Raw genomic sequence first — 25,346 nt, 5'->3', positions numbered from 1 at the left:
CTTTGGAATCTGAGATGCTTGGGGCAGGAGAATAAAATGGGCTGAGTGGTTTGGCATCACAGTTTAAATGACATGAAAAGTGGGAAGGGTTCAGGGCAATAGCTGTCAACGTTTCCCTTTTTTTAAGGGAAATTCCCTTATTCCTCGCAAGAAAAGGGAAAAGTTGACAGCTATGGTTCAGGGCCATCTTCCTGTGCTTACTACCTCTAGACAAGAAGCACTCTCAAAAGGAAAAGTATGTTACCAATCTTCTTGTAACCCAAGACCAATGACAGATGCAGGAGAGGACAAGCTCCAATTCAAAGACCATTTATTGAACCACAAGACAATGGCCTACACAATCTTAGAAAAGGGGTGAACACTGGCAGCCTCCCATTGTTATGCCAGGCATTCTCTGACATCAGGAAGCCCAAACAAAGTCTTTTTATAGTGTGAGCGTACACACAGCTGTTTCTTGCTGCCAGAATCCAGCTGATCTGGGATGCAGCTATGGGAACTGGCAGCATCCTGCCCTGAAGAGCAGCCAATAGAGTAGCGTTGAACACTTAGCTTGGGCTAATGTCCTGCCACGTCCAGGGAAATTTTAATGTACTAAGAATGTGAAGTGAAATGCAGCAGCCCATCTGAAAGGCTATTTTGGGGTTCGGGTGTATCAACTACTCTTGAATATTCAACTTTAATCTCCAGTGAAAGTACCAGGAGTGTATTTCAGAAGTCCCTCAATAATGTCTATAGTGAGGGCACAAAGTAAACTGCCAGGGCAGTGCTAAATTCTTCCTTTTGCCCACTTGTTCTGCACAGCCATCTCCCAGCCTGTCTCACTACTGATATCAGAGCTGAGCAGTCTGCTGGGGTACCTGTGGCAGGAAGAAGAGAAGATGCCCCACACACGCCCACTTTAAATGCAAATGTGCTTCAATCACAGCATGTAACAACACTAATCTGCCACCATTATGTAATTTAGGCCCAAGTTATACTTGTGAAATTTCTCATATCCTAAATCCAGTAAGGAATTCCCAAGGTGCTCAAGTCCTGAGCAGAAGATAAACAGAGAAGAATTCCACCTGATGTATTCAAGAGCTCATGTGCTCTGCAGGTCAGCCTTCTATAATCAGGAGTTTACTTGTTCACAGTTCCTAACATTTAAAGATACTTGAAGAGCTGGGTCTTGGAAAGGCAATAATTTCCTCCCCAGGGAATAAAACTCGTCACATTTTGCTTGCTTTCTGCTGAAAATCGGAATGCTAGATCGGGGACACGCTTGCACCTAATGAGTGCAAAACCAGGCCTTTTCACCCTTTGCAGACTGGTGACCATGGGAGTCTTTAGCAGTGACAATACTCCTCATGTAGTCATGCCTGAGGAAAATCAAACGCAGAAGCCTGGGTGGTAAAGATTACCAATTCCACTAGGAAAGTTTTCTTAATGCCCTTAAGTATTGTGGGGTTTCTTAGGGCAGGGAGATTCCATGGAAAAAGCAGAGGCTAGGAGCCTCTCAACAGCAAAAGTGGCCGGGGTGTTGCTGCTTCCAGCCAGACCAGCGACTTTTGCTAAGGCACATGTTGATGAAGTCTGATGCAGAATATCAAAGTTTTAAGGCCAAGAGGCAAACTCTGCTGCAAGCTGTAGTACATTGAGAAGCACCTGCCCTTCATTGTAAACAGAGGAGCTATTGAAATGTATGAACAGCTGTTTTTGCTTGTTGTGTACTGCCTAACAACTCCAATTCTTGCACTCCCTCATCCTGCTCTCAATTTCGACAGGTTGCCACCATCACATAAGAGGTGGGGGTGTTCAATCCCCACCCCAAATCCCTCCCTTACCTTGGCTGTGATATTTTAACCCCTTCTGAAAAGAGACTCATGACGGAAATGGCAGCTACACTTGGGACAGTACTGAGCTTTGGCAATATGGGAGCTGGCATTCTTCTGGATACCTGCCCCGTACAGGTAAAAAGGGGGCGCCATTTCTCCTCCTGCTACGTCCAGACTCTCCTCTTGTCCTCAAAGAGGCTTTTCAACATGTACACCTGGAGAAATGACACCACCAGGAGCACAGTGAGATTGACAGCTGACCAGAAGTTGACTCGGCCCAGGTTGCTTTCCTGTAAATTGCGGTCTCGAGCTTCAAAGGCTCGCAGCAGGGCCTGCATCTGAATGCTTCTCTCCAAGCGGCTCTTCATGGTTTCAATAGATTCCTACAGTGGTGAGAACAAAGGAGAACAGATGTGTTTGGGGCAAAGATGTGTTTTGGGGAAAAGGAAACCATCACATGGAGTCCGATTCTTCACCCAACAAATGATCAGGCACCATGTCTATTATTGTTAGCCAAAAAAAATTCATCGTGACCATCAGAACTCAAGCATGAGTATTTCAACATTCATTAAAAGGCCATGAAGAATCACTGTGCATTCATGTACCACAACCCCAGAGATATTCCTTACAGATCTGTACCTTCTCTTTATACTGACTCAAATAATTTATCTGTTAAGATATTGAAAAAGCTTGTTCGTTGTGTAACCGAAATCTCAATAAAAAAGAAAAAAAAGAAAAACCTTTCCTGGCTAGATTAAAAAATTACTCCTTCTGTTGCCTTTGCCAGCTCCCCTGTATGCACTGTTCCAAAGCAGTGAAAATGCAGGTTTGCAATGATTGCCAAAACCTATTAAGAGTTACAGCTAGTTTCATTTTCTTCTTTAACCAGAGTACTAAGCCACAAAGGCGGTAACAAGAAGACACCTGCTGTCTGCATTTCTGGTCTCAAAGTCCACGTGTACCAAAGTGCCTGGCAAGTACTGCTGCTACCAACAATGAGACCCAGAGCTGCTTAGCTTCAGCAGGGTGACTGCACATCATGTGCCTTCGGACCACACCCTGCGCACCATGAGTTGGACACAGCATTTCCCCCTGATGTGCAGCTGAGGAGGAATTCTGTCAGATATACCTTTTTTAAAAAAAAACAGCCAAGATTCCTGGTTTAAAACAAATACTGCTCAGTTAAACAAGTCAGCTTTGTAACCTTATTGACTTGAAATTGGCTAGTTGACCAACTTTCACTGTTAATTTTAATCAGGAGTCTTCCTTTAGCATTGCACTTGAACCAAGTCACCCTCTGGTTTTTATCTCAGGGAGCTGAAAAGATTTCTGTCATATAGGTAATGTTGTAAAATAAAATAAATGGGTCTTGAAACAACAGGGAGCTGCTTTCTGAACACAATTTCTGGAACACAGTAGAAGGGCTTTGATTAACAACTACCTGTAGTATTAACCCGAAATTACTCATGAGTATTTCAAATTTATGTACCTTATGTAGTTGATGGATTATTTAATTTCTATACTGCTTAATATATCAAAAATGTATCTATGTGGTGTACAAAAAAACTGAAGGCACAACATAATAATTTTAAAAATAATTTTTAAAAAAAATCACGAAACTACAGTGTTACATATAAAAATGCTACATTAATACAAAGTTACACACACAAACAGACACTAATCCACACAAGTGTGTCAATCACCATGTTCACCTCTTCAGCAAAGCCTAAATGGTAGGTCTCTTAGGGGCAAAGCCACAAATGTGAACATCCTAATTTATTAAGCCACTAGCCACATATTGACAGTAATGATGGGAAGATCCATTCCACCCATAGGACTTGGGTTGATTTGCAGGGCTTTGGCCAGCGCTTCAGAAATGCAGGGGCTCTTTCCCACCCATCCCCATCAGGCATGGGGCATTTGGAAAAGGGGAGTGAAGATCCAGGAAAGGAACTAATTGTTAGGCTCCCATTGTGGAGCATTCCTCCTGCATCAGCTAAATACCTGGAAGCCCAGGCAGCAGCTGACCCCATCTGCTATTGGCTGACCCCATCTGCTTTGTCTGGCAATGTTACTCTGTGCACGGTGGCAGGAGACTGGAGCTATCCTGGTCTCTTTCCCATCGAATGCCACTGTTATTCTGCCTAACTCCACCACATCTCAGCACTAGGCATTTCTCCTACAGCCTCTTTGCCCACCTTAATGTCTTCTATCTTTATGTCGAGCATCTCTTCTGGTTCGGCCACTTCTGCCCAATTGTTCAAGTCCTCATCTTCCTGGGCGCTGTCAAAGATCAGTTCAAAGAACACCAACTTCTCCGATATAGTGCTGAAGGAGTTGTCAAAGCACAGCTTGTAATCCCCTCCCTCCGTAGGCTCAATGCTGAAAGATGCCAACAAAGAGGATGAGCGAAGGGCTGCGTGATGAAGGCAGATATATCCTGCAATGCTGGACTAGCCAAAGTGCATTAAAAAAAAAATCAGATACACAAACTCTTCATACTTTTGCTACTTGTAAAAGCACCTGGACCATGGGCAAGCAATGGATTTCTCGTGAGTATCCCAGCGGGTATGTGCGCCTGGGGGCGGGGAGGGTGAATGGAGCCCACTTCCAGCCTTCGCTGCTGATGGTGCTGGAGTGACCCCCACTGCCCACCAGAGCCAAGCAGCGGCACAGGGCTGGCAGGGAGGCAAGAAGCAAAATGCACCCAGAGCCACTGCCCCTCTGGCCCTCCCCACTCAGTGCCACTGAAATATCCTTCACTCCAAAGCATAAAAGCAGCATGACTCACGTGTGAACCCCATCGGATCTCCGGTATTCATCAACCAGCAATGTGCCTGAAGGGCTTTCCAAGGAGAAGTCAACGTCCAGCCCTGCTCCACCAATAACCTAAATGGCAACAGCAAGAGTTGGATGATGGAAAGAGCCACTGTGTCCAGAAAAGCCACCAATGATACAAGAGAAGTGGCAAATGGCTACAAATCTTTATTTGAGTATCAGGCAACCTGCTGGGGCTGAGCAACGTTTTTTAAAACCCAGCCCGCTTTGCAAGACTGTTGTGAGGATAACTACGCTGGGCAACTAGGAAGGAAACAATAAAAACTTCAAATTTTTTAAAATTAGTTTTCACATAATTATAAACAAACAAACAAACACATAAGACAAACAAACATAAATCATAGCCTTATTAAAAATTACACTTATTAACATTGTTAAGTGACTTCCTCGCTTTCCCTTGGTTGAATTTCATTGCATGTCCTTTTAACGGTTTTCCAAATCACAGTTCTTCTAAAATTTAACTTAAACATTACCATCCTTAGATCTTCACATTATGAAATTAAACATATTAATTCATCACTTAACTTAAATAAAAGTTAAGTTAAGGAAACAATAAAAACTTGGCAAGGCAATGGCAAACGGCTTTTAAGAGGGATCTGTCAGATACATTGGCTGCTCAAACTGTCTCGAAAAGTTACAGGGTTTTGTTGTACTAAGTACCATTTCCCCTCTGAAGAACAAACATGCCAGTCATCTGGCTGCTGATAAACCCACACAGAACGCAATACTAAAGGCTCCATGGCTCTGCCGGCTTAAAACGCAGCCAGGTCATTCATTCCCACCCAATTCGGATCAAAGCTGGTTTGGTGGTGGCGCGGGGGGGGGGGGCGTGCAGGGGAAGTGCATAAAAAAGCAGCGTTTCCTAAGAAAGTGATACGGATCGCGACTAACGTCCTCCTGGATGCGGAGCAAAGGGCAGCGCTGTGCGCGCACAGCCCCGTCGCGGTAGCCAAGGGGGAGCTCCACCTTCGGGGGCAGTCTACCCCCCCATTCCCCTCTGCCACCACCACCAGGGGCTGAGCAGGAAGAAGAGGGCCTGTTGCCCCCCCCCTCCAATCCCCAAGCGCCTGGTTTGGGGGCCGGATTGTGGACCCCTCCCCAGCCTCACCTGGTACTCCAGCTCCATGGAGCCGTTGCCCGGCGCGCCCTGGTAGAAGCACTCCCGGCGCCCGGCCGGCAGCAGGAAGGTGAACTCGGCGTCCTGCGGGGCGGGCGGCGGCGGCGGGTGGGCCTGGCCGGGGACCCCTCGGGGCGCCCCCAGAAGCAGCAGCGGCAGCCCGAGCGCAAGGGCCGCGGCCGCCGCCATCGTCGGGGTCCTTCCTGGCGCCGGAAGGAGAGCGGGGCCGGGCCGCCTCCTTGGAGAGGAAGAGGCGGCCGCGCTCGGGCGGGACGCCGGCGCCGGAGGGCGCGCACAGAGCAGCTGCAGCCTCGCGCTCCGACGGGGCCCGGGGCCGCATTTTTCTTTCTCTCTCCTTTCTACTTATTCGTTATTCGCTTTGTCCGTCGCTTTGTCTTTCTCAGGGCAAGCCGAAGCGGCTGATCAGACAAACTCGGCGGGCAGGAAGCCGCGCGTAAAGGAGGCAGCGTGGCTCGTATTATCCGCTGCATGGAGCCCATCATCTTACAAAAATATTTCCGGGGTCCTTGGCCCATTGCAGAATTGGTTCCCCTGACTGGCCACGGGGGCAAGAGACCCGACAAGGGGCCTTGTCCTCAGGCATATCCTCCAACATTAAATAGGGACGTTCTTTTCTTTCTTTCTTTCTTTCTTTCTTTCTTTCTTTCTTTCTTTGCTAATTTATTATTATTATTTTTTCTGTTTTACATTTGAGAATATTCATTTAAACAACCTTAAACCAATGTCTTCCCTTCTTCTCTTTCCGTGGTTCAATTTACATACCATAAATCCCTGCATATTTTACATAAGCTAAACCATTCAGTATTCCATTCTTACATCCATCAAAACTTATCTACACTGTTGAATTTATCTTGAATAATGCCAGCGTTTTTAAATGTGCACAATTTCCACCCATATATTCAATAAACATTTTCCAATCTTCTTTAAATGTATGTTCTCCTTGTTCTCTTATTCTATACATTGTTGTTGTTATACCCCAACCATCTGACTGGCCTGCTCCAGCCATTCTATGAGTGGCTTCCAACATATATAAAGACATAGGTAAAGGTAAAGGTACCCCTGCCCGTACGGGCCAGTCTTGACAGACTCTAGGGTTGTGCGCCCATCTCACTTAAGAGGCAGAGGGCCAGCGCTGTCCGGAGACACTTCCGGGTCACGTGGCCAGCGTGACAAAGCTGCATCTGGCGAGCCAGCGGAGCACATGGAAACGCCGTTTACCTTCCTGCCAGTAAGCGGTCCCTATTTATCTACTTGCACCCGGGGGTGCTTTCAAACTGCTAGGTTGGCAGGCGCTGGGACCGAGCAACAGGAGCGCACCCCGCGGCGGGGATTCGAACCGCCGACCTTTCGATCGGCAAGCCCTAGGCGCTGAGGCTTTTACCCACAGCGCCACCCGCGTCCCCATATAAAGACATAATAAAACATTAAAACAACTTCCCTATACAGGCCTGCCTTCAGATGGTTACTTATCTCCTTGGTTCCGGGTGTTAGAAGAATTCAAAGGTCTCAAATACAGAGTAAAGGTAAAGGGACCCCTGACCGTTAGGTCCAGTTGCGGCACTCACCTTGCTTTATTGGCCAAGGGAGCCGGCGTACAGCTTCTGGGTCATGTGGCCAGCATGACTAAGCCACTTCTGGCGAACCAGAGCAGTGCACGGAAACACCGTTTACGTTCCTACCAGAGCGGTACCTGTTTATCTACTTGCACTGCGTGCTTTCGAACTGCTAGGTTGGCAGGAGCTGGGACTGAACAACAGGAGCTCACCCCGTCGCTGGGATTCGAACCACTGACCTTCTGCTCGGCAAGCCCTCGGCTCTGTGGTTTAACCCACACAAATATTCATAAATGCACACATATCTAAATATATAACCCATGTGTCTGAAATAGTACAGGAGAGCAATCCTGACGTCATTTTGACTCTCCCAATGACCTGAAATATTCCTCTGTGGTAAGGGAGGCAAATAGGGAAAGCCTTCCCATTGTCTTTTCGCTTACAAATCCTGTCATTAATGCCACGTGGGAGGTATAGTTGCGTATTCTAAACAGTGCTGGATCTCTGCCCATGGCACCCTGTTTCATTGTCACAGGGAGCACTCTGGGTTCTGCAGGGCTAGACAGGACACTCATTACAGTAGGGAAGCTATTACAGTAGTTACAAAGCAACCAGTGATTGTGCATTTGTTGTGGCAATGGATTTGAGAGGGAAACAATAAAGTCGTATTCGCAACAGGAAGTTGAAAGGTCTTGTAACTTTGGACAGATTGCAATTTCCTCCTTAGGTGGCGAAACTCCACATTAAGCAAATTGTCTTCTCTTTTTTTGTTCTTTCACATCTTGCAAGGAATTTGCAATGAACAGTTGGCTTTTTCCATCTCTGTTTACAAAAGATACAAAATGCTCCACAAAACCATGGATCTGAAAATTCTCTTTCTTCTGCTAGCTGGTATGTTTTCTGCTATTTTTTTTTACGCCTTCTTTTGTGCAAGGACTTTCTGACGGCTACCCCAAAGGGAGAGGGGAAAAAATGAAGGGAGGGAAAACTAACCAGGTGTTAGCTTGTACGGTAGGCAACTTACTGTCAATGTTACACTGAGATGTTGACTTTTCGAGTAGGCTTTGGCCTTACTAAACCATTGGATGGGATTCTAAGAAGACCTGTTACAAAGAGGAGGGCTGAAGGTGAGGAAATATTCTTTGTTGTTAAACAGCCTGCAATGCTCAATTAAAAATAAAAAAAAAGATTAGAAGAGGGAATGAGGCTTTGCGAAAACACGGGTAGTCACAATGGTGGCCTAAATAACAAATTCATATCTGACAAGGAAAGAGGTCATAAGTAAACAAAGCAGGCTGGAATTTTTGATAGTGTTCTATAATATTCAGTTTTGGATAGTGCCCTGTTGCACACTTTCAGGGAATTTTGTAAGGTGTGGGTGCAAGAGCACAAAATCAAACATTACCATCTCTATCATGTTTCATATGATTCTTGTTTATATATTACAGCTGATTCCTGTTTATATAATTTTGATGATAATTTTGATGATGATGTTTTGCCCAATCATTAATGCAAAACATCAGTACCTTTTTTATTTTTAAAAAGCTTTCTAAATAACTAAAGCATTTTATAAATATTAAAAAGCCTTAGGGAAGGCTTTTCCCTAAGGCCAAAATTTGGATAGGTTCTTAAAACGACGTTAGAAGCACAAGAAGGGTAAATTTCTGCTCATTTCAGAAGCTGAGAAGCTTGCAAGCATAGTGTGAATTTTGCTCTGCGGCATTCGCAGCGTAAGGGGAAGAAATATGAATTGTCCCCCAGGGGCCCAACAATATCATACATAGCCAGTTTTGTGGCGGAGCTGAACAGATTCTGCTGTGCAGTTACATTATAGAATGGTTAGAATCATATAATTGTAGAATTGGAAGGGACCCTAAAGGTAAAGGGACCCCTGACTGTTAGGTCCAGTCGTGAACGACTCTGGGGTTGCGGCGCTCATCTTGCTTTATTGGCCGAGGGAGCCAGCGTACAGCTTCTGGGTCATGTGGCTAGCATGACTAAGCCCCTTCTGGCGAACCAGAGCAGCGCACGGAAACACCGTTTACCTTCCCGCCAGAGTGGTACCTATTTATCTACTTGCACTTTGACGTGCTTTCGAACTACAGTGGTACCTCGGGTACTTAATTCGTTCTGGAGGTCCGTTCTTAACCTGAAACTGTTCTTAACCTGAAGCACCACTTTAGCTAATGGAGCCTCCTGCTGCCGCCGTGCCGCCGGAGCCCGATTTCTGTTCTCATCCTGAAGCAAAGTTCTTAACCTGAAGCACTATTTCTGGGTTAGCGTAGTTTGTAACCTGAAGCGTATGTAACCTGAAGCGTATGTAACCTGAAGTACCACTGTACTAGGTTGGCAGGAGCAGGGACCGAGCAACGGGAGCTCACCCCGTCGCGGGGATTCGAACTGCCAACCTTCTGATCGGCAAGTCCTAGGCTCTGTGGGTCATCTATTCCAACCCCCTGTAATGCAAGAATCTTAGCTAAAGCATCCCTGACAGATGGCCATCCAACCTGTCCTTAAAAACCTCCAATGAAGGAGAGCCCACCACCTTCCGCTGTCGAACAGCTCTTACCACCAGAAAGTTCTTCCTGATGTTTGGTCAGAATCTCTTTGTAACTTGAAGCTATTGGTTCCAGTCTTACCATCTGGAGCAGGAGAAAACAAGCTTGCTCCATCCTCCATGTGACAGCCCTTGAAAATGGCTGTCCTATTTTCTCTCAGTCTTCTCTTATCCAGGCTAAACATACCCACTCCCTCAACCGTTTCTCATAAGGCTTGGTTTCCAGGCCCTTCATCATCTTGGTCGCCGTCCTCTGCACACATTCCAGCATGACAATATCCTGCTTAAATTGTGGTGCCCAGAACTGGACACAGGACTCCAGGTGGGGTCTACATTGGTTTGCTGTACTGCTTCTCTAACTTGAAGACCTGAGCACAAAAGGAGGGCAAGAACAGGCCCCTCTGATGTGGAAATTGTTGGAAAGGAGAAGTTGCAGCATTCAGAGCAAAGGGTAGGAGAAAGGCTTGAGTGGCAGGCAATACCAAACATTTATATTTTATTGAAAATTTTCAGTGGACAGATAAAGTGAAAGAATCTGAACAAGAAGGGAAAAGAAAGAGGTTTTTATCGATACATGAATGTTGGGTTTTCTGAGCTTGGAGGGTGATAACAGAAGCTTGACAGGGAAAATATTGAGACATGGTGTTTTGATCATTATGTTATGTCCTCTTAAAAGGCTGGTTATTCCACAGTAATTGCCCAAGGTGGAAACAGCCTTAACTAGACAGCCAGTCTGAAAGCACCCAAAGAACACCCCACCCCACCCACCCAGTCTAAGAACACCAGCTCTGAATTTTCTGAAAATTTGACCACAGTGCTTATGGCTGTTGGTTTTTCTTTTTCTTTTCATGATTTGAGAGCTCACAAAAACTGATCAAGACAAGGTGGACATCTATACCACATCTGCTGTAGAAAAGACTAGCATTGCTTCAGCAGATTCCTACTTGTACAATCACTTGGCTGTGCCTTTTGAAAGTACCACCTCGTTACTGATGAAACTACATCATCATCATCATCATCATCATCATCATCATCATCATCATCATTATTATTGAAACCTCTTTCCATTGTGCTGTTTCAGGCTCTTTGGTGGCTTCCAGCCTTCTTCCCTCTCCACTTATTTTTCTGGATGTGCTTTCCGACACACTCAACGAAGGAGACTCCATTAAGATTGCATGTTTGGCACCCAGGCAGTACAAGGATGCCTTGTTTTATTTGTTCAAGGTGAGCCATGGGGAGCCGCTGCAGGTTGTGCATGCCGCAGAAGCACAGCACCAAGTTATTTTCCTTCTGGAGAACATCACTCGCAGTGATGGAGGGGAGTACAAGTGCCAGTTTGGCGTCTACAATGGAAGTGCGTTGAAACCGTCTGAGTTTAGCAACCTCCTTGAGATTACAGTGGAAGGTGAGTGCTACCAAAGCTTGATGAGCTCATTTTGGGTGATTGGTTGCACCCACACTGCTTGCAAGCCATGACCCGCATCACACCCCATTGTAGAGGCTACGCCAGAGCTTTAGTGTGTCAGCTGCAGTGTTTAGGTGTGTTGTGTGAACGCTCCCTGTGCTCCTCCCGGGGCTGGAAAGGGGTTAGTTTAACCTCCGGTTTGCTAGGAGAACTGAATGAAGCATGTCTAAAAAGTGTCATCGGCATGAAAAGGTTGGAAAGCCCTGGTCTACATAGTATGGGTAGAGTCTTGACTTTTGGATTCTAGGCCAGAGGTTCCCAAACTTTTCCCCCCCTCTGGGTCACACTTTCAAAATAAAAATTTGAAAATTTGCTCGCACCACAACAAATATAGATATGAATGAAATACACTGGGGGGTGGGGGGGCAATTCCTAGCAATGCTTGATTTATAACATAGAAGACAACTAAAATAATTAAAAATATGTTCCAGCGGTGTCCAAACTTTTTTCAAAGAGGGCCAGATTTGATGAGGTGAAGGGCCGTGAGGGCCAGCCAAAGTTGTGCTTTTAGGATTGAAGTTGTTGACCTTTTTATGGTTATATCCCAAAGGAGTTGAGCTTTTTTTAGGATTGAAGTTGTTGAGGTTTTTTAGGATTTTACCCCAGGAAATATACTGCGATAGGCCGGATTAAACCCACCAGCCCCCGAAACAGACTTTGGACGTGCCTGGCTTACTATACTGCACTGAAATGTTAAAATGCTTCTTTGATTATCCTTGAATCTTTCCCACCCCACTTGCCATCCTCTTCTGCCACATCAGTGTTGCGTGCCACAACCTTGGAGAACCATTGCTATAGGGAAAAGGTTGGGAATATGTTCACAGAAACGCAGACTCATGGAGTTGGAAGGGACCATAAGGGTCATCTAGTCCAACCCCCTGCAATGCAGGAATCTTTCACTTAACATGGGTCTCAAAACCATGACCCAGAGATTAAGAGTCTCATGTTCTACCAACTGAGCTATACCTTGGTAGGGATATCCCTTGCTCTGGCAGGGTTTTCACAATATTGGTCAGGGCCTGCAATTAGCACCTGACAAACTTGGAAACCTGTTGGAGCACTAAGAGGGACCACCACTGATTTATCTCCTAAGCCCCCCTCTTAAAAACAAACAAACCCTGGCCTGGTATTCTTAGAAGTGCTGGGCAGTCTAGATAGTATGCAGAGGATCATGATTTCTCTCCCTGGAAGGTGGTGGGACAGAAAGGAAACACAAACAAGCTATAAAGAAAGATTAAAATAATCTATGAAACCCAGTGAGCTTTGTGGCTGAATGGGTCCTAGATCAACACTTTAACCGTTGCACCACAACAGTGCATGTATAAATTTTGTATAAATTTTAATTGGTAATGCAGGTCCAGGGTGGAGTGACTTTGGGGATGGGCAGGAAAACACAACCTGGAGACTTTCTGTCAAGCTCTGCCCACTGGTGTGACTCAAGAGCAGTGGAATAGCAATCAATACCCATGTCAGTAACGTGGCTCACCAGAGCGCAGGGGAAGAGTCAGGCTCAGAAATTGAGCTACCGTATTTTTCGCTCTATAACACGCACCTGACCATAACACGCACATCGTTTTTAGAGGAGGAAAACAAGGGAAAAAACATTCTGAATGAAACAGTGGATGTATCATTTTTGTGCTTCATGCTGTGGCCACAGACATGTGATCTGATGGTGAATTTGGGGTGACCCAATGCAAAAATCCTGATAATTCCTGTGGATCCATGCTTTGTAACCACGTTTTTGCACCATTGCAGCCCCAGGCAACAGTGGGTGCGTGATTTTTTGGGTGCAGGCTGTAGCCATGGACATGCTATGTGATCTGATGGTGAATTTGGGGTGACCCAATGCAAAGATCCTGAGGATCCCTGTGGATCCATGCTTTGTAACCACGTTTTTGCACCATTGCAGCCCCAGGCAACAGTGGGTGCGTGATTTTTTTGGTGCAGGCTGTAGCCATGGACATGCTATGTGATCTGATGGTGAATTTGGGGTGACCCAATGCAAAGATCCTGAGGATCCATGTTGATCTATGCTTTGTAACCACATTTTAAGTGGGGAGCGAAGGAAAAACAAAGAAGGGACATGAGAGGGGTGTGCAGAGAAGCAGCTGGCTAAGAATGCTGGAGAGGGATTTAACGGGTGGGAGGCAAAAGTTCCCCCCCAAGCCAGCCATCTCTCTCTCTCTCTCTCTCTCTCTCTCTCTCTCTCTCTCTCCCTCTCCCTCTCCCTCCCCCCCTCTCCCTCTCCCTCCCCCACTCTCTCTCCCTCTCCCCCAGCAGTACCGGAGCACAGAGACGACACTTTCCCCTCTGCTTGCCTGGAGGGGAGGGGCTTTCCCTGCTCTTTGTTCCGTTTCAGCAATCACAGCAACGAAACAGAGGAGGGTGGGCAGTAAGACCCTGAGGCAGAATGCAGGAAAGCTGCCACTTCCTCTTTTCAGGTTTCCCTTCTCCGTGAAGAGCGATTTGACTTTTGCTTGATTTTTTGGCTCCAGGGACCACACATTCGCTCCATAACACGCACAGACATTTCCCCTTCCTTTTTAGGAGAAAAAATCTGCGTGTTATAGAGGGAAAAATACGGTAAGTGAGAGAGAGACAGACTCTGCAGATGAGAGCTGTCTGACAGAGCCGAGAAGGGGCAGTTCAACCACGCCCCTTCCAGAAGAAGACACTGTTAGCTCTCAAGAAACGGGAGAGTTAGGAGGCAGCCAGAGTGTTGCTAGGCAATCAGCAGATAAGCAGAGGACTGAGACTGTGTCAAGTGAAAGTGGGGAGGGGGAAGGCCAGCCGCTCAGCCCCCGTTCTAGGAGACTGGATAAGATCAGAAGACAACAGAAGGGCAAGAGGGGAAGGGCAGGAGTTTGGCGTCCTTCCTGCTGTGGCAGGGGCAAAGATTCAGACTGACCAACTATCGTCAATGTGAGCAGGCAAGAAGCCGTGCTCTGGATGTGGTTTTTTTGTAAATAAACATACATAAAGCTGCCGGAGAGTCGTTACTTCTTATCTGGGCTTGCTTGCCTGCCTGAGATCATTGCAATCCATGACTTAAAAAAAGCCAGAATATGTAGAAGCTGATGTACCAAATGTGCCCACAGAAAAACTGGATCTTTTAATTATCTGGAAGCACCCATTTTTCTGTTCCTGGAGACCATGTTTGGCTCTTGGAAGCGTGGGGAGATGACTGATTTTAGCAAACCACTTTTTCTTTTACATTTATACATTCCTCTTAAAAAGGAAAAACTGCCTGGTCATCTCTTCTTTTTCTTTTTGTTTCAGCATCCAGCTTGACCACTTTCCCTCCAACAGCTCAGCCGAGATCTGATTCAAAAGGTAGGCGCTAAAGGGAAGATAAGCAGTGTGCGTTTGGGAAACGTGTCAGAGGGCCCCTGGGGGAATGTTTGGGGAAAGATGCACAGAAGTGTAGCCAAAAGGCCTTTTGGAGCCTATGTGGGGCAGGATAGGGGAGAGAAAGAGGACAAACACACACACACACACACACACACACACACACACACACTGCTCCACACTCCAGAAAAGCAGATTTGTATTTTCTTGCTTTGTTCTCTTGCATTAACTGTAGCTGACTTGCGGCCTCCTTTTCCAGGTCCATTCTGGGTTCTCCCCGTTGTCCTGAGTGTGGTTGGAGTACTGCTCCTGGCGGTGATCCTGCTGGTGGCTGCAGTTGCATTGAGACGCTGTATGTGGAATTCAGAAAATGAATATGTGTAATCTTCCTGTTTAAGGGCACTGGCCAATAAGGATGATGCCTAGCCTAGGTTGGAGACCTCTAAGACTTTCTTACAGACCCTGATTCACTTTGTGGCCTATTGGTATCTTACTTGACGACAAAGATTTTGCCAAAACAGTCCCTAACCGTGAGTGCACGATACGCGACAGTGATGGAAAACTGGATGAGGAAGTTATACTACTAGACAAGCTTTAGCTGTAAAATATCTGAAAGATTTATATTCTCTCTGCTCTGAAAGATAATTACTTTCTTAAATAGAGAATCCAGATTACATCATTATCAGCCCATTGCAGATCAATGTTTTTCTTTAGTAACAATATACAATATGAGCAGGAACAGCACTATTATGGCTTTGTAGGGCTACTGTGTCTTTAATTAGAAGTTACCTCCTTGTAACCTCTGTAATTAGTTCCTTCCCATTCACTGTGAGATTGGCCTTGAATTAATCAGTTACTGGTACTGTTTTTATGCAGAGAGGCAGAATATTTTAATTACTGGTTTCCTCTTTGCAGCCAAAGAAATAACTCGTTTTTTAAAAAAACACTGTTTCATCTAATTGCAACTGTGTGTTTAAAAAGAAAATGAATATTAGTATCATCCTCCACATCCCTTGCTTCCTGAAATATCTCTTCTGATTAAAAGCTTGCCACAAGATTGTGACATTTTGGTTGGTCCTAATAAAGATATCATACAATTATAGATTTCTGAGGTTTTTTCCTTATGGACCAACACTGCTACCTTGTCTGTGTATGTGTGTAGAATATGTGAATACTTCTTTTTGCATCTTTTTTTCTTTATTGTGTATTTTCCCATATTTGTTTCAATTAAAAACAAATTTAAATAAAAAAAAACTTTAGCTGCAGAGAGGAGACCAGTAATTAGCCCCCACTCCAGCAGCGAACAGGAACTGACTAATTAAGGAACAATTTAGCTGAACGGGGCTATTATAGGGACAGAAGATGCAAAGAGGAAGCTTCTAGTTAAAGGGAAAACTGAAGAGGGCCTTTGCTGAATGGGACTTACTTCTGAGTAAATATTATAGCAGTGTTCTGGCCATGGGCCTGAGCATTACTAGATAATAAAGTTCTATTATTAATTGCCATGTAGAAACACCATTTTAAATCCACTTCCAGCCGATTATGGAAAGCAATGCCTCAGAAATGCTAACGGGTCCTATGGTGAACGTGGCAGACTAGGCCGGTCCCACAAATGTTCCTGGTACAGTGGTGCCTCGCAAGACGAAATTAATCCATTCCATGAGTCTCTTCGTCTTGCGGTTTCTTCGTCTTGCGAAGCACGGCTATTAGCGGCTTAGCGGCTATTAATGGCTTAGCGGCTATTAACGACTTAGCGGCTTAGCGGCTTTAAGAAAAAGGAAACAAACTCGCAAGAACTCGCAAGAAGTTTCGTCTTGCGAAGCAAGCCCATAGGGAAATTCGTCTTGCGGAACGACTCAAAAAACGGAAAACCCTTTCGTCTAGCGAGTTTTTCGTCTTGTGAGGCATTCGTCTTGCGGGGCACCACTGTAAATTAGAGTATTTCAGTCTTAAAGTCTGGTGCCTCCTTCCCGAAGCCTGGGAAGATTCTACCTTGCTTAGGGAGGGAGGCATGATGCTCCAGACAGGGTCGAAGAGCCCTCCTGCCACCTTCCCACAGCCTGACTGATTTTGGGAAGGAGGCAGGAGGTCTTCAGCATCCTGTCAGAGGCGTGGCTCCTCCTTCCCAAGGCCTGGAAAGATGCTCGCATGTGTGACATTTCTCCACCCGCCCCATTGCCCTTGCAAGCTGGTGCCTGAGGCCCTATCTGTTCTCCTATGAAAAATTTCACCACACGCCACCTCTGAGTAGTTTCACCTCAGTATTCACATTGTTGACACAGTTCCGGTTCATAGCTGTCAACATTTCCCTTTTTAAAAGGGAAATTCCCTTATTCCGAATAGGATTCCTCGCACGAAAAGGGAAAAGTTGACAGCTATGTATCTGTTTAGTTAATCCTTGTCAAGGTAAAAATGCCCCCATCCCCACACCTTGCCATTTCCACATCTGGCCAGTGTGTGAAGTGGATTGCCAAAGCATGTGCAGATGGCAGGGAAGCATGGCTGCTGCACACATCAGCAACCCCTCTCGTTGGGTGCATGCACTTGAAACTCCCGGATCTCTGTTGGGAATAAGGCCTAGAGCTGGCAATGAAGGGGACCGCGAGGACAGAGCAATGTGTGCCCAGGTATCTGCAGAGTGGTAAGAGAAGCCATTGTTATGGATGGGGGTAAAAGGCAGGAAATTTAGGGTCACAAGCTGGGTGATGTATGCCATAAGTGTGGCATGCATCTCCACCCCCACCTCCGAGGGCCTTCTGATGGTTCCCTCACTGCAAGAAGCGGAGTTACAGGGAACCGGGCAGAGGGCCTTTGGGGTGGTTGCACCCACTCTGTGGAACGCCCTCTCAGCTGATGTCAAACAGATAAACAGCTAGGTGATTTTTAAAAAACTTTTAAAAGATTTTTACAAGTTCAGGGAAGTTTTTAGTGTGTGATGTTGTATTGTGCTTTTACTATTTTCTGTTTGGAGCTGCCCAAAGTGGCTGGGGCAACCCAGTCAGATGGGGGGCATATAAAGTTGTTGTTGTAGTTGTTGTTGTTGTTAAATTTGCAGCCCTCAACTGGACACAAGCAGTAGGGACTTTGTACCCTCAGAGTGCCTAATAATGTCAGGACTGCATTTCCTTTTCTGATGCTTCCCTCTTGTTTCTTCCCATTTTACTAGTTAAAGAGAGAAGAAAGAAGCAAAGGTGAGAGGAGCTCACCCCCATTTATGCAGTTTCAAAAAACTCTGGTCAAGGTGAAATATTTCCGATGTGTCCTGAAAGTCGGGGGGTGCAGAGGGGCAGCCCTGTGCCTGGCTGGAGTAGGGAATTATTGGGGCAGAGGCAGAGAGTAGCTTTTCCCCTTGTGGAAGTTTCTCCTGAGGGGCTTGCTTGAATAAAGTTTTCCCCAGCTAAGGGGTGACTATCAAAGAATGGTAGAGTTGGAAGGGACCCTGAGGATCATCTAGTCCAGCCCCCTGCAATGCAGGAATATGCAGCTGTCCAGGGATTGAACCTGCAACCTTGGCATTATCAGCACCACGTTCTAACCAACTGAGCTATCCTGGCACAATAGAAAAGCAACATGGAACACAAAGGGGTTATATTGTCCTACAAAGTGTGAAGGGCGAACAAGCAGCCTTGCTTATAGCGATCACCACACTCCATGCAGTAGAGGGCAGAGCTTGCTCCAGTTGAAATCCACTTGTCTATACAACAGACCCAGGAAACGGGGTCTTGTCCTTGTGCCTGAAAGCATAAATCAAACCTGCTAAATTAGGATAAATTAGCCAGGCGGGAAACTAATGTAGGCAGTAACTCTCAGCAGCTTTCTTTGGGAGAGCTAACAAGTACTGCAGAATTGCAGAATATTCCCGTTAGTTATATATATTTTTATTTGCTTAGGGTACTGGACTCCTGCTGGACAGAAACAGGCTACCCCACCACAGGTATGTTAAATGTAAGTGCCAAGGACGTGTGACTGCACATTTTCCGTGGCTGCTTCTGTTTGCATTTGTGTATCAGAGGCAGGTGAAGCATCAGCCTAGAGAGATCAGTGGTCACAAATACCACCTGAATGCTGAGCTTGGGACAAGACCCAGCAATGGGGTCAAGGATATCGGTTGTGCTCTTATTCCTGAGCAGGGCTATGCAGCTTTATATTCATTGGCACGCAAAAGAGAGGAGCCCATTCACTTCGCATCACAACCCAGATTTTGCAAGTGATTGTTTGCTTATCATTGGCAACATATTATTTACATCAGGAATTGAAGAAATACAGGTGAAAAATGAGTCTGGCCCAGTTAAAAGCAGACAAAGCCAGGAACAGAGGAGGAAAGGACTACTGCTCATGTTGGTGGCCCAATGCCCAGGAAAAAGAAAGCTTTGCCTTAGCAAAACAAGTTCTCTCCAGGCCAAAGCCATACTCTACAAACAGGGGGAGATGCAGGCATATTACATACTGTGTTCCACTCCTATTATTGGCATCTTTAGACTACTGTAGGGACGCGGGTGGCGCTGTGGGTTAAACCACAGAGCCTAGGACTTGCCGATCAGAAGGTCGGCGGTTCGAATCCCCGCGATGGGGTGAGCTCCCGTTGCTCGGTCCCAGCTCCTGCCAACCTAGCAGTTCAAAAGCATGTCAAAGTGTAAGTAGATAAATAGGTACCGCTCCGGCGGGAAGGTAAACGGCATTTCCGTGCGCTGCTCTGGTTCGCCAGAAGCGGCTTAGTCATGCTGGTCACATGACCCGGAAGCTGTACGCCGGCTCCCTCGGCCAATAAAGTGAGATGAGCGCCGCAGCCCCAGAGTCGGCCACGACTGGACCTAATGGTCAGGGGTCCCTTTACCTTTAGACTACTGTAAGAGAAACCTTGTTCCTATGTTATGTTGCTGTGCTGACAGTGGAAAGTTTCAGAGGGAAGGGAGGGACAGAAAGTAAAGTAGCAGAATAACTTTTTAATTCATTTGTACTGAATGCTTTCCACCCCCTTTCCTTTTTTTTTTTCACTGAAAGAACAAAGATTACACCCATCAGTTCACTGAAAAGGAATTAGAGCTGGTGTTGATAATCTTACCACTACATGTCATAACTTCCTTGATTCTGTGTGATCCCACATGATCAATGAAAAGAAGATATTACAAGTGCTGTTTGGTTGCTTTTAGATGTTAAGACATTTGTGTAACTAAAGTTTATTCAGTTATCAAGTAACCTTGTTCACGCTGCTTCTTCCGCAGAGACATCCTTTGATAACTCCATGTACACTATTACAATGGTAAGTTGTTAACATGGGAGCCAGAACTTGGAATCTAGTTGCTTTTAGGAATTGAGGTCAGAGAGTTCTGTGGGCTATTATAAAGCAGTCTCTCCATGGCTAGGAATAACCCTCAGGCAGTCACAAAAAAAGCTGGATAGCAAGGATATATGTTATGGCATCCAACGTATCACGAGAGAGAGAAATTTAATGGTGATTTGGCGGTTATGTAGAGCTCATCCCCATGGTTTAGCTCTCCCCATTCTAGTATTTTTTGTCTCCTTAATTTATCTCCATCTTGGCATTTTTATCTCTCAAGAAAACGGACCAGGAAGCTATAGAGAACAACGGTGCTTGGATGTCGTCAGCTACAAGTACAAGACTTTCATCCCGCTGCTCTGTGGAAAAGCCAGATTTTTGTACTTTTAGAGGATCAGAATGACCTTTCACTTGATCACACGGCTCAGGATCTCTCTGATAATCTTCCTCCCTGACATCAATACCCTGCAAGTTGTTCCTCTCAGATCATCAACAGAAACAGAGTTCATCGACCGTTTTTGGCCAGAGTCTCCTGGTCCCTGCCATCACAAAGTTCCATCTTCACCTTTCTAAGTTCTCTTCCACCGCCAATCACACATTCGGAACTTGGGTCATGTGGAGGTGGGGAAGATGTTGCCGATTCCATCCATTTCTGGAATTCCTGATTTGGGAAAAGTAGGAACAATGAGGATGAACTTTGAGAGTTCTTCAGCTCTGGGACTGTGGCAAGACTGGAAGGAGATGAATAAAAACTGGGTGGTTTAACCTTCAAAAAGAATGCCATTCCCTGCACATTTGCATGTTTGAGACAAAAAGAAAAGTTTTTGTTTTTATTCTGCTGAAAACAGCAGCATTTGTATCGCATATCCTCAGACTTTCTTTAAGTGCCTGCAACCAAGTGTTTTGCTCTACCTTCCAAAAACACTGGGAAATTCAGAATAACTTTCCTGGATCAAAAGCAATAGTGAATTCTGGGGCACCTTAAAGACTAATGAACATATCTGTTGTGGCATAAGCTCTTACTGAGAAGAAACTGATATCTGCAGTGGCTTGCATAATATTTTCCAACTGTTCCTCTGCCAGGCAAACTGGTCCATCAGGCAGGCTGCTCTTTTGGTCCAGCTAAGATGGTTACTACTGATCCTTCACTTGCATACATGTAAATTAGTCAGTTACCTTCCCTCAACAGGCAACAACATAAACAACGCTGTGGGGTGGGGTGACTGCAGCGGTGGGGTGACGGCAGGGCGGGGTATGCTCTGGATTTGGGTGAGAAAACATTGCAGGGTATGCTTCCCCCTACTGCCAATCTGCTGCCATACCCTATTGCAGCCTTTCTCAACCTTGGGTCCCCAGACGTTGTTGGACTACAACTCCCATCATCCCTAGTCCTGTTATCTAGGGATGATGGGAGTTGTAGTCCATCAGCCCCTGGGGACCCAAGGCTGCCCTGCTGCACCCTGTGCGTAGGAAATGCCAGCAGTGGCTAAGGAACTCTGGGGACAAATTTGTGGAAGGTGCGGCTATCAATTGCTCCTGCCAACCTAGCAGCTCGAAAGCATGCCGGTGCAAGTAGATAAATAGGTACTGCTGTGGTGGGAAGGTAAACGGTGTTTCCATGCGCTCTGGTTTCCCTCACGGTGTCCCGTTGCGCCAGAAGCAGTTTAGTCCTGCTGGCCACACGACCCGGAAAGCTGTCTGTGGGCAAACGCCGGCTCCCTCGGCCTGAAAGCAAGATGAGCACCGCAAAACCCATAGTCACCTTTGACTGGACTTAACCGTCCAGGGGTCCTTTACCTTTTTACCTTTCACCAGTCGCCACTGCGGTGCTCTACTTCCACTATCGGAGGCAGCCCACCTCTGAATGCCAGTTGCTTGGTTGTAGTTGGAGAGAGTACTCTTGTGAGCAGATTTGGCTTGCAGGATTCCTGTATGCACCTGGTTGGCCGCTGTGAAAAGAGTTCTGGGCTACATGGGCCTTTGGCTTAATTCAGCAGGCCTCTTATACTGCCCAGGGCCCCTCTGGGAGGAAGGGTGGGATATTAAATAAATAAATGCAAATGTTCTCAGACAGCATGCACTTCTTGAGAGAGTCACAAGGAGGGGCATACACACCTAACTGCAAAAAAATTTCAGGATGCAGCGCAACATTGCAGCATCGTAAAGCAAGGGGCTCCACAAAATCTGGGCTGCAAGGACCATGGAGATTCCTCTCTTTCCCAGTTTGCAGTCTGCAGCATCCAGTTTTGAATCCAGATAGAAGGTGCCTTCTTTTGGAGTGTTTCTGGGTTTAAACTTCTGTTTGTTTGCCTTGCTAGGAAGTGAGCGAGGTCTAGGACATCTGATGCCAAGAACGGGGGCTCTGGGCTCTGGTGACAACAGCAGCGGTGACTCTGCGTTCTTCAGCTGTGCTTCTCCTTCCTCTGCATCTTAGATTCCCTTTCCAGTGTAAAACCTACTTTTTTAACCTGTATGGGGGCAGAAGATGGACCAAGCAGCTTGGCAGACGTATTTGGCTTCAGCATAATCTCTTGAAGCCGTTTTCTGTCTCAGTGAAAATGAGAAGCATATTCTAACGCACACAAACACCCCAAAAAGAAAGTGGAGCTCATCTGTGTGTCACACTGAGCATTTCTATTTAAGCAGCTATGTTTGAGGAAAGGCTACTGACCACTGCCAAGGAATGTACCAGCTCATTAAGGAGTGACTATGGTGTTATAATGGGATGCGGGTGGTGCTGTGGTCTAAACCACTAAGGCTAGGGCTTGCTGATCAAAAGGTTCAAATCCCCGCAATGGGGTGAGCTCTGTCCCAGCTCCTGCCAACCTAGCAGTTCGAAAGCACGCCAAAAAGTGCAAGTAGATAAATAGATACTGCTCCGGTGGGAAGGCAAAAGGCGTTTCCGTGCGCTGCTCTGGTTTTGCCAGAAGCGGCTTAGTCATGCTGGCCACATGACCCAGAAAAACTGTCTGCGGAGCGGACAAACGCTGCAACCCCAGAGTCGTTCGCAACTGGACTTAACTGTCAGGGGTCCCTTGACCTTTTTATGGTGTTATAAGTTGGTATTTCAGGATGTGGGTGGCGCTGTGGTCTATACCACTGAGTCTCTTGGGCTTGCCGATTGGAAGGTCGGCGGTTTGAATCTCATTGACGGGGTGAGCTCCCATTGCTCTGTCCCAGCTCCTGCCAACCTAGCAGTTCGAAAGCACACCAGTGCAAGTAGATAAAAGGGTACCACTTTGGTGGGAAGGTAAACGGCGTTTCTGTGCTGGTTTCTGTCACGGTGTCCCGTTGCACCAGAAACGGTTTAGTCATGCTGGCCACATGACCCGGAAAGCTGTCTGTGGACAAATGCTGGCTCCCTCGGCCTGAAAGCGAGATGAGTGCTGCAACTCCATAGTCACCTTTGACTGGACTTAACCATCCAGGGGTCCTTTACCATACCTTTACCTTTTACCTATAAGTTGGCTTTCAGGTCTCATGTTGCAAGGAGGAATTATCTTGAAATTCAGCCTAAGCGAGGTCCACAAATGGAGACAGATACCAAGAATGATGCTGGTCAGTTAATTTGCACAGGTGAATGGGCTCAATCCCTTTACTTGTTTATTTTCTTTATTTTTACCCTGCCCTTCCTCCAAGGAACTCAGAGTGGCATACACACTATTTTCCCTCTCACAACAGCCTTGTGAGGCAGCTTAGGCTGAGAGATAACTGACTTGGTCAGGGTTGCCCTGAGAGTTTCATTGCAGTTGGGATTTGAACCACGAGTCCATGTCTCACATTCTAAACCACTACAGATTTCCCTGCTCTGGCTCTGCAAACTTTGATGCAAGAGGAAGTGAGTGAAGTGGGGTATGACCAATATTTCTCAACACTGGGCAATTCAGACCTCAACCCCCTGCTCTCAGAACAGCTGCTGCTCTCAGTTCTCTGCTACTATTTCCAGAACTGCTCTCCTCCACACAGTGCAACTTTATTTCTGCTCACACCACACTCGGTTCCTTTGTCCTGCTACAAACATCTTGAAGCTTTGGTGGCCACGTCAACCGCTTTGCAGAATGAAGCTGTGCAGGGACTGTACCACTTCAGTGGGGGATTTGTATGTTTGTGTGCTCTTCCTTGCAGGGGCAAGAAGGAGGGGACTCATTGCATACAGGCAAAGCAGCATGTCAGAAGGGGTTGGTTTTAGCTTCCTGGCAACACTGTTTTTAAATTTTGATTGTCCCACCCGTCCACCCGTTCTTCCAGAGGGAAAAGCTCCCCTGTTGCCTCTGCGTTCTGTTATGCTTCTTGGGGGGGGGGGTGTGAACCTTGTCAGTAAGTAAGTACATAAATAAATAAATAAATAAATAAATAAATAAAAACATCTTTGTCTATCTTTTTTGTTGAACTTTATTATTATTATTATTATTATTATTATTATTATTATTATTATTGAGTGCAGAGAATAATTAAGATTAAGAAAACCAAAATGCAAAGCGGCCCCTTGCGCATCTGCCCTATATGGCCTTTGAACCTGGAGGTCCCATTACAGTTGATGACAAGACTTCTCAAAAGAACTTGTTGAGAGAAGTTTTTAATATGTAATGTGTCATTGTGTTTGTAATATTCTGTTGGGAGCCGCCTAGAGTGGCTGTGGCAACCCAGCCAGAAGCGCGGCATGTAAATAATAAATTATTATTATTATTATTATTATTATTATTATTATTATTCAATCCCCTGGCTGCTGCCACCACTTCCTTATGGCAGTGCAGTTTATTTGAAAAGCACTGTAAGGGAAAGCAACCTCTTCTGCGCTCCTACTTGCTTGACTTTGTTGTTGTTTAGTCGTGTCCGACTCTTTGTGACCCCATGGACCAGAGCACGCCAGGCACTCCTGTCTTCCACCGCCTCCCGCAGTTTGGTCAGACTCATGCTGGTAGCTTCGAGAACACTGTCCAACCATCTCGTCCTCTGTCGTCCCCTTCACCTTGTGCCCTCCATCTTTCCCAACATCAGGGTCTTTTCCAGGGAGTCTTCTCTTCTCATCAGGTGACCAAAGTATTGGAGCCTCAGCTTCACGATCTGTCCTTCCAGTGAGCACTCAGGTCTGATTTCCTTAAGAATGGATACATTTGATCTTCTTGCAGTCCATGGGACTCTCAAGAGTCTCCTCCAGCACCATAGTTCAAAAGCATCAATTCTTCGGCAATCAGCCTTCTTTATGGTCCAGCTCTCACTTCCATACATCACTATGGGAAAAACCATGGCTTTAACTATACGGACCTTTGTTGGCAAGGTGATGTCTCTACTTTTTAAGGTGTTGTCTAGATTTGCCATCGCCTTTCTCCCAAGGAGCAGGCGTCTTTTAATTTT

General features: G+C 46.1%; 2 protein-coding genes across 4 annotated transcripts; one reads left to right on the top strand and one right to left on the bottom strand.

Annotated features, from left to right (window-relative positions):
- Positions 1-293: 293 nt before the first annotated feature.
- On the bottom strand, positions 294-6,030 carry TMED1 (transmembrane p24 trafficking protein 1). The gene is made up of 4 exons (XM_028712321.2): positions 5,761-6,030; positions 4,606-4,703; positions 4,013-4,196; positions 294-2,197 (listed from the first exon to the last, which is right to left on the bottom strand). The coding sequence occupies exons 1-4, from the start codon at positions 5,956-5,958 to the stop codon at positions 1,979-1,981; spliced, it is 699 nt and encodes a 232-aa protein (XP_028568154.2). The 5' UTR covers positions 5,959-6,030; the 3' UTR covers positions 294-1,978.
- A 1,599-nt stretch (positions 6,031-7,629) lies between these two features.
- C17H19orf38 (chromosome 17 C19orf38 homolog) lies at positions 7,630-24,300 on the top strand. Of its 3 annotated transcripts, none has more exons than XM_077920928.1 (8): positions 7,630-8,234; positions 10,982-11,305; positions 14,645-14,698; positions 14,973-15,065; positions 17,880-17,904; positions 18,604-18,647; positions 19,936-19,973; positions 22,310-24,300. In XM_077920928.1, the coding sequence occupies exons 1-8, from the start codon at positions 8,186-8,188 to the stop codon at positions 22,325-22,327; spliced, it is 645 nt and encodes a 214-aa protein (XP_077777054.1). In that variant the 5' UTR covers positions 7,630-8,185; the 3' UTR covers positions 22,328-24,300. The 3 variants fall into 3 exon arrangements, with proteins under 3 accessions (XP_077777054.1, XP_028568152.2, XP_028568151.2); XM_028712318.2 differs by having other exon boundaries at positions 7,631-8,234; positions 20,272-24,300; XM_028712319.2 differs by lacking the exon at positions 19,936-19,973 and having other exon boundaries at positions 20,272-24,300.
- The last annotated feature ends 1,046 nt before the right edge of the window (positions 24,301-25,346 follow it).

This window comes from Podarcis muralis, chromosome 17, assembly GCF_964188315.1.
Source record: "Podarcis muralis chromosome 17, rPodMur119.hap1.1, whole genome shotgun sequence".
In the NCBI taxonomy this organism is placed as follows: domain Eukaryota; kingdom Metazoa; phylum Chordata; class Lepidosauria; order Squamata; family Lacertidae; genus Podarcis; species Podarcis muralis.
The sequence above is the reverse complement of the archived record's forward strand: the minus strand, read 5'-3'. Positions and strand labels throughout refer to the sequence as shown.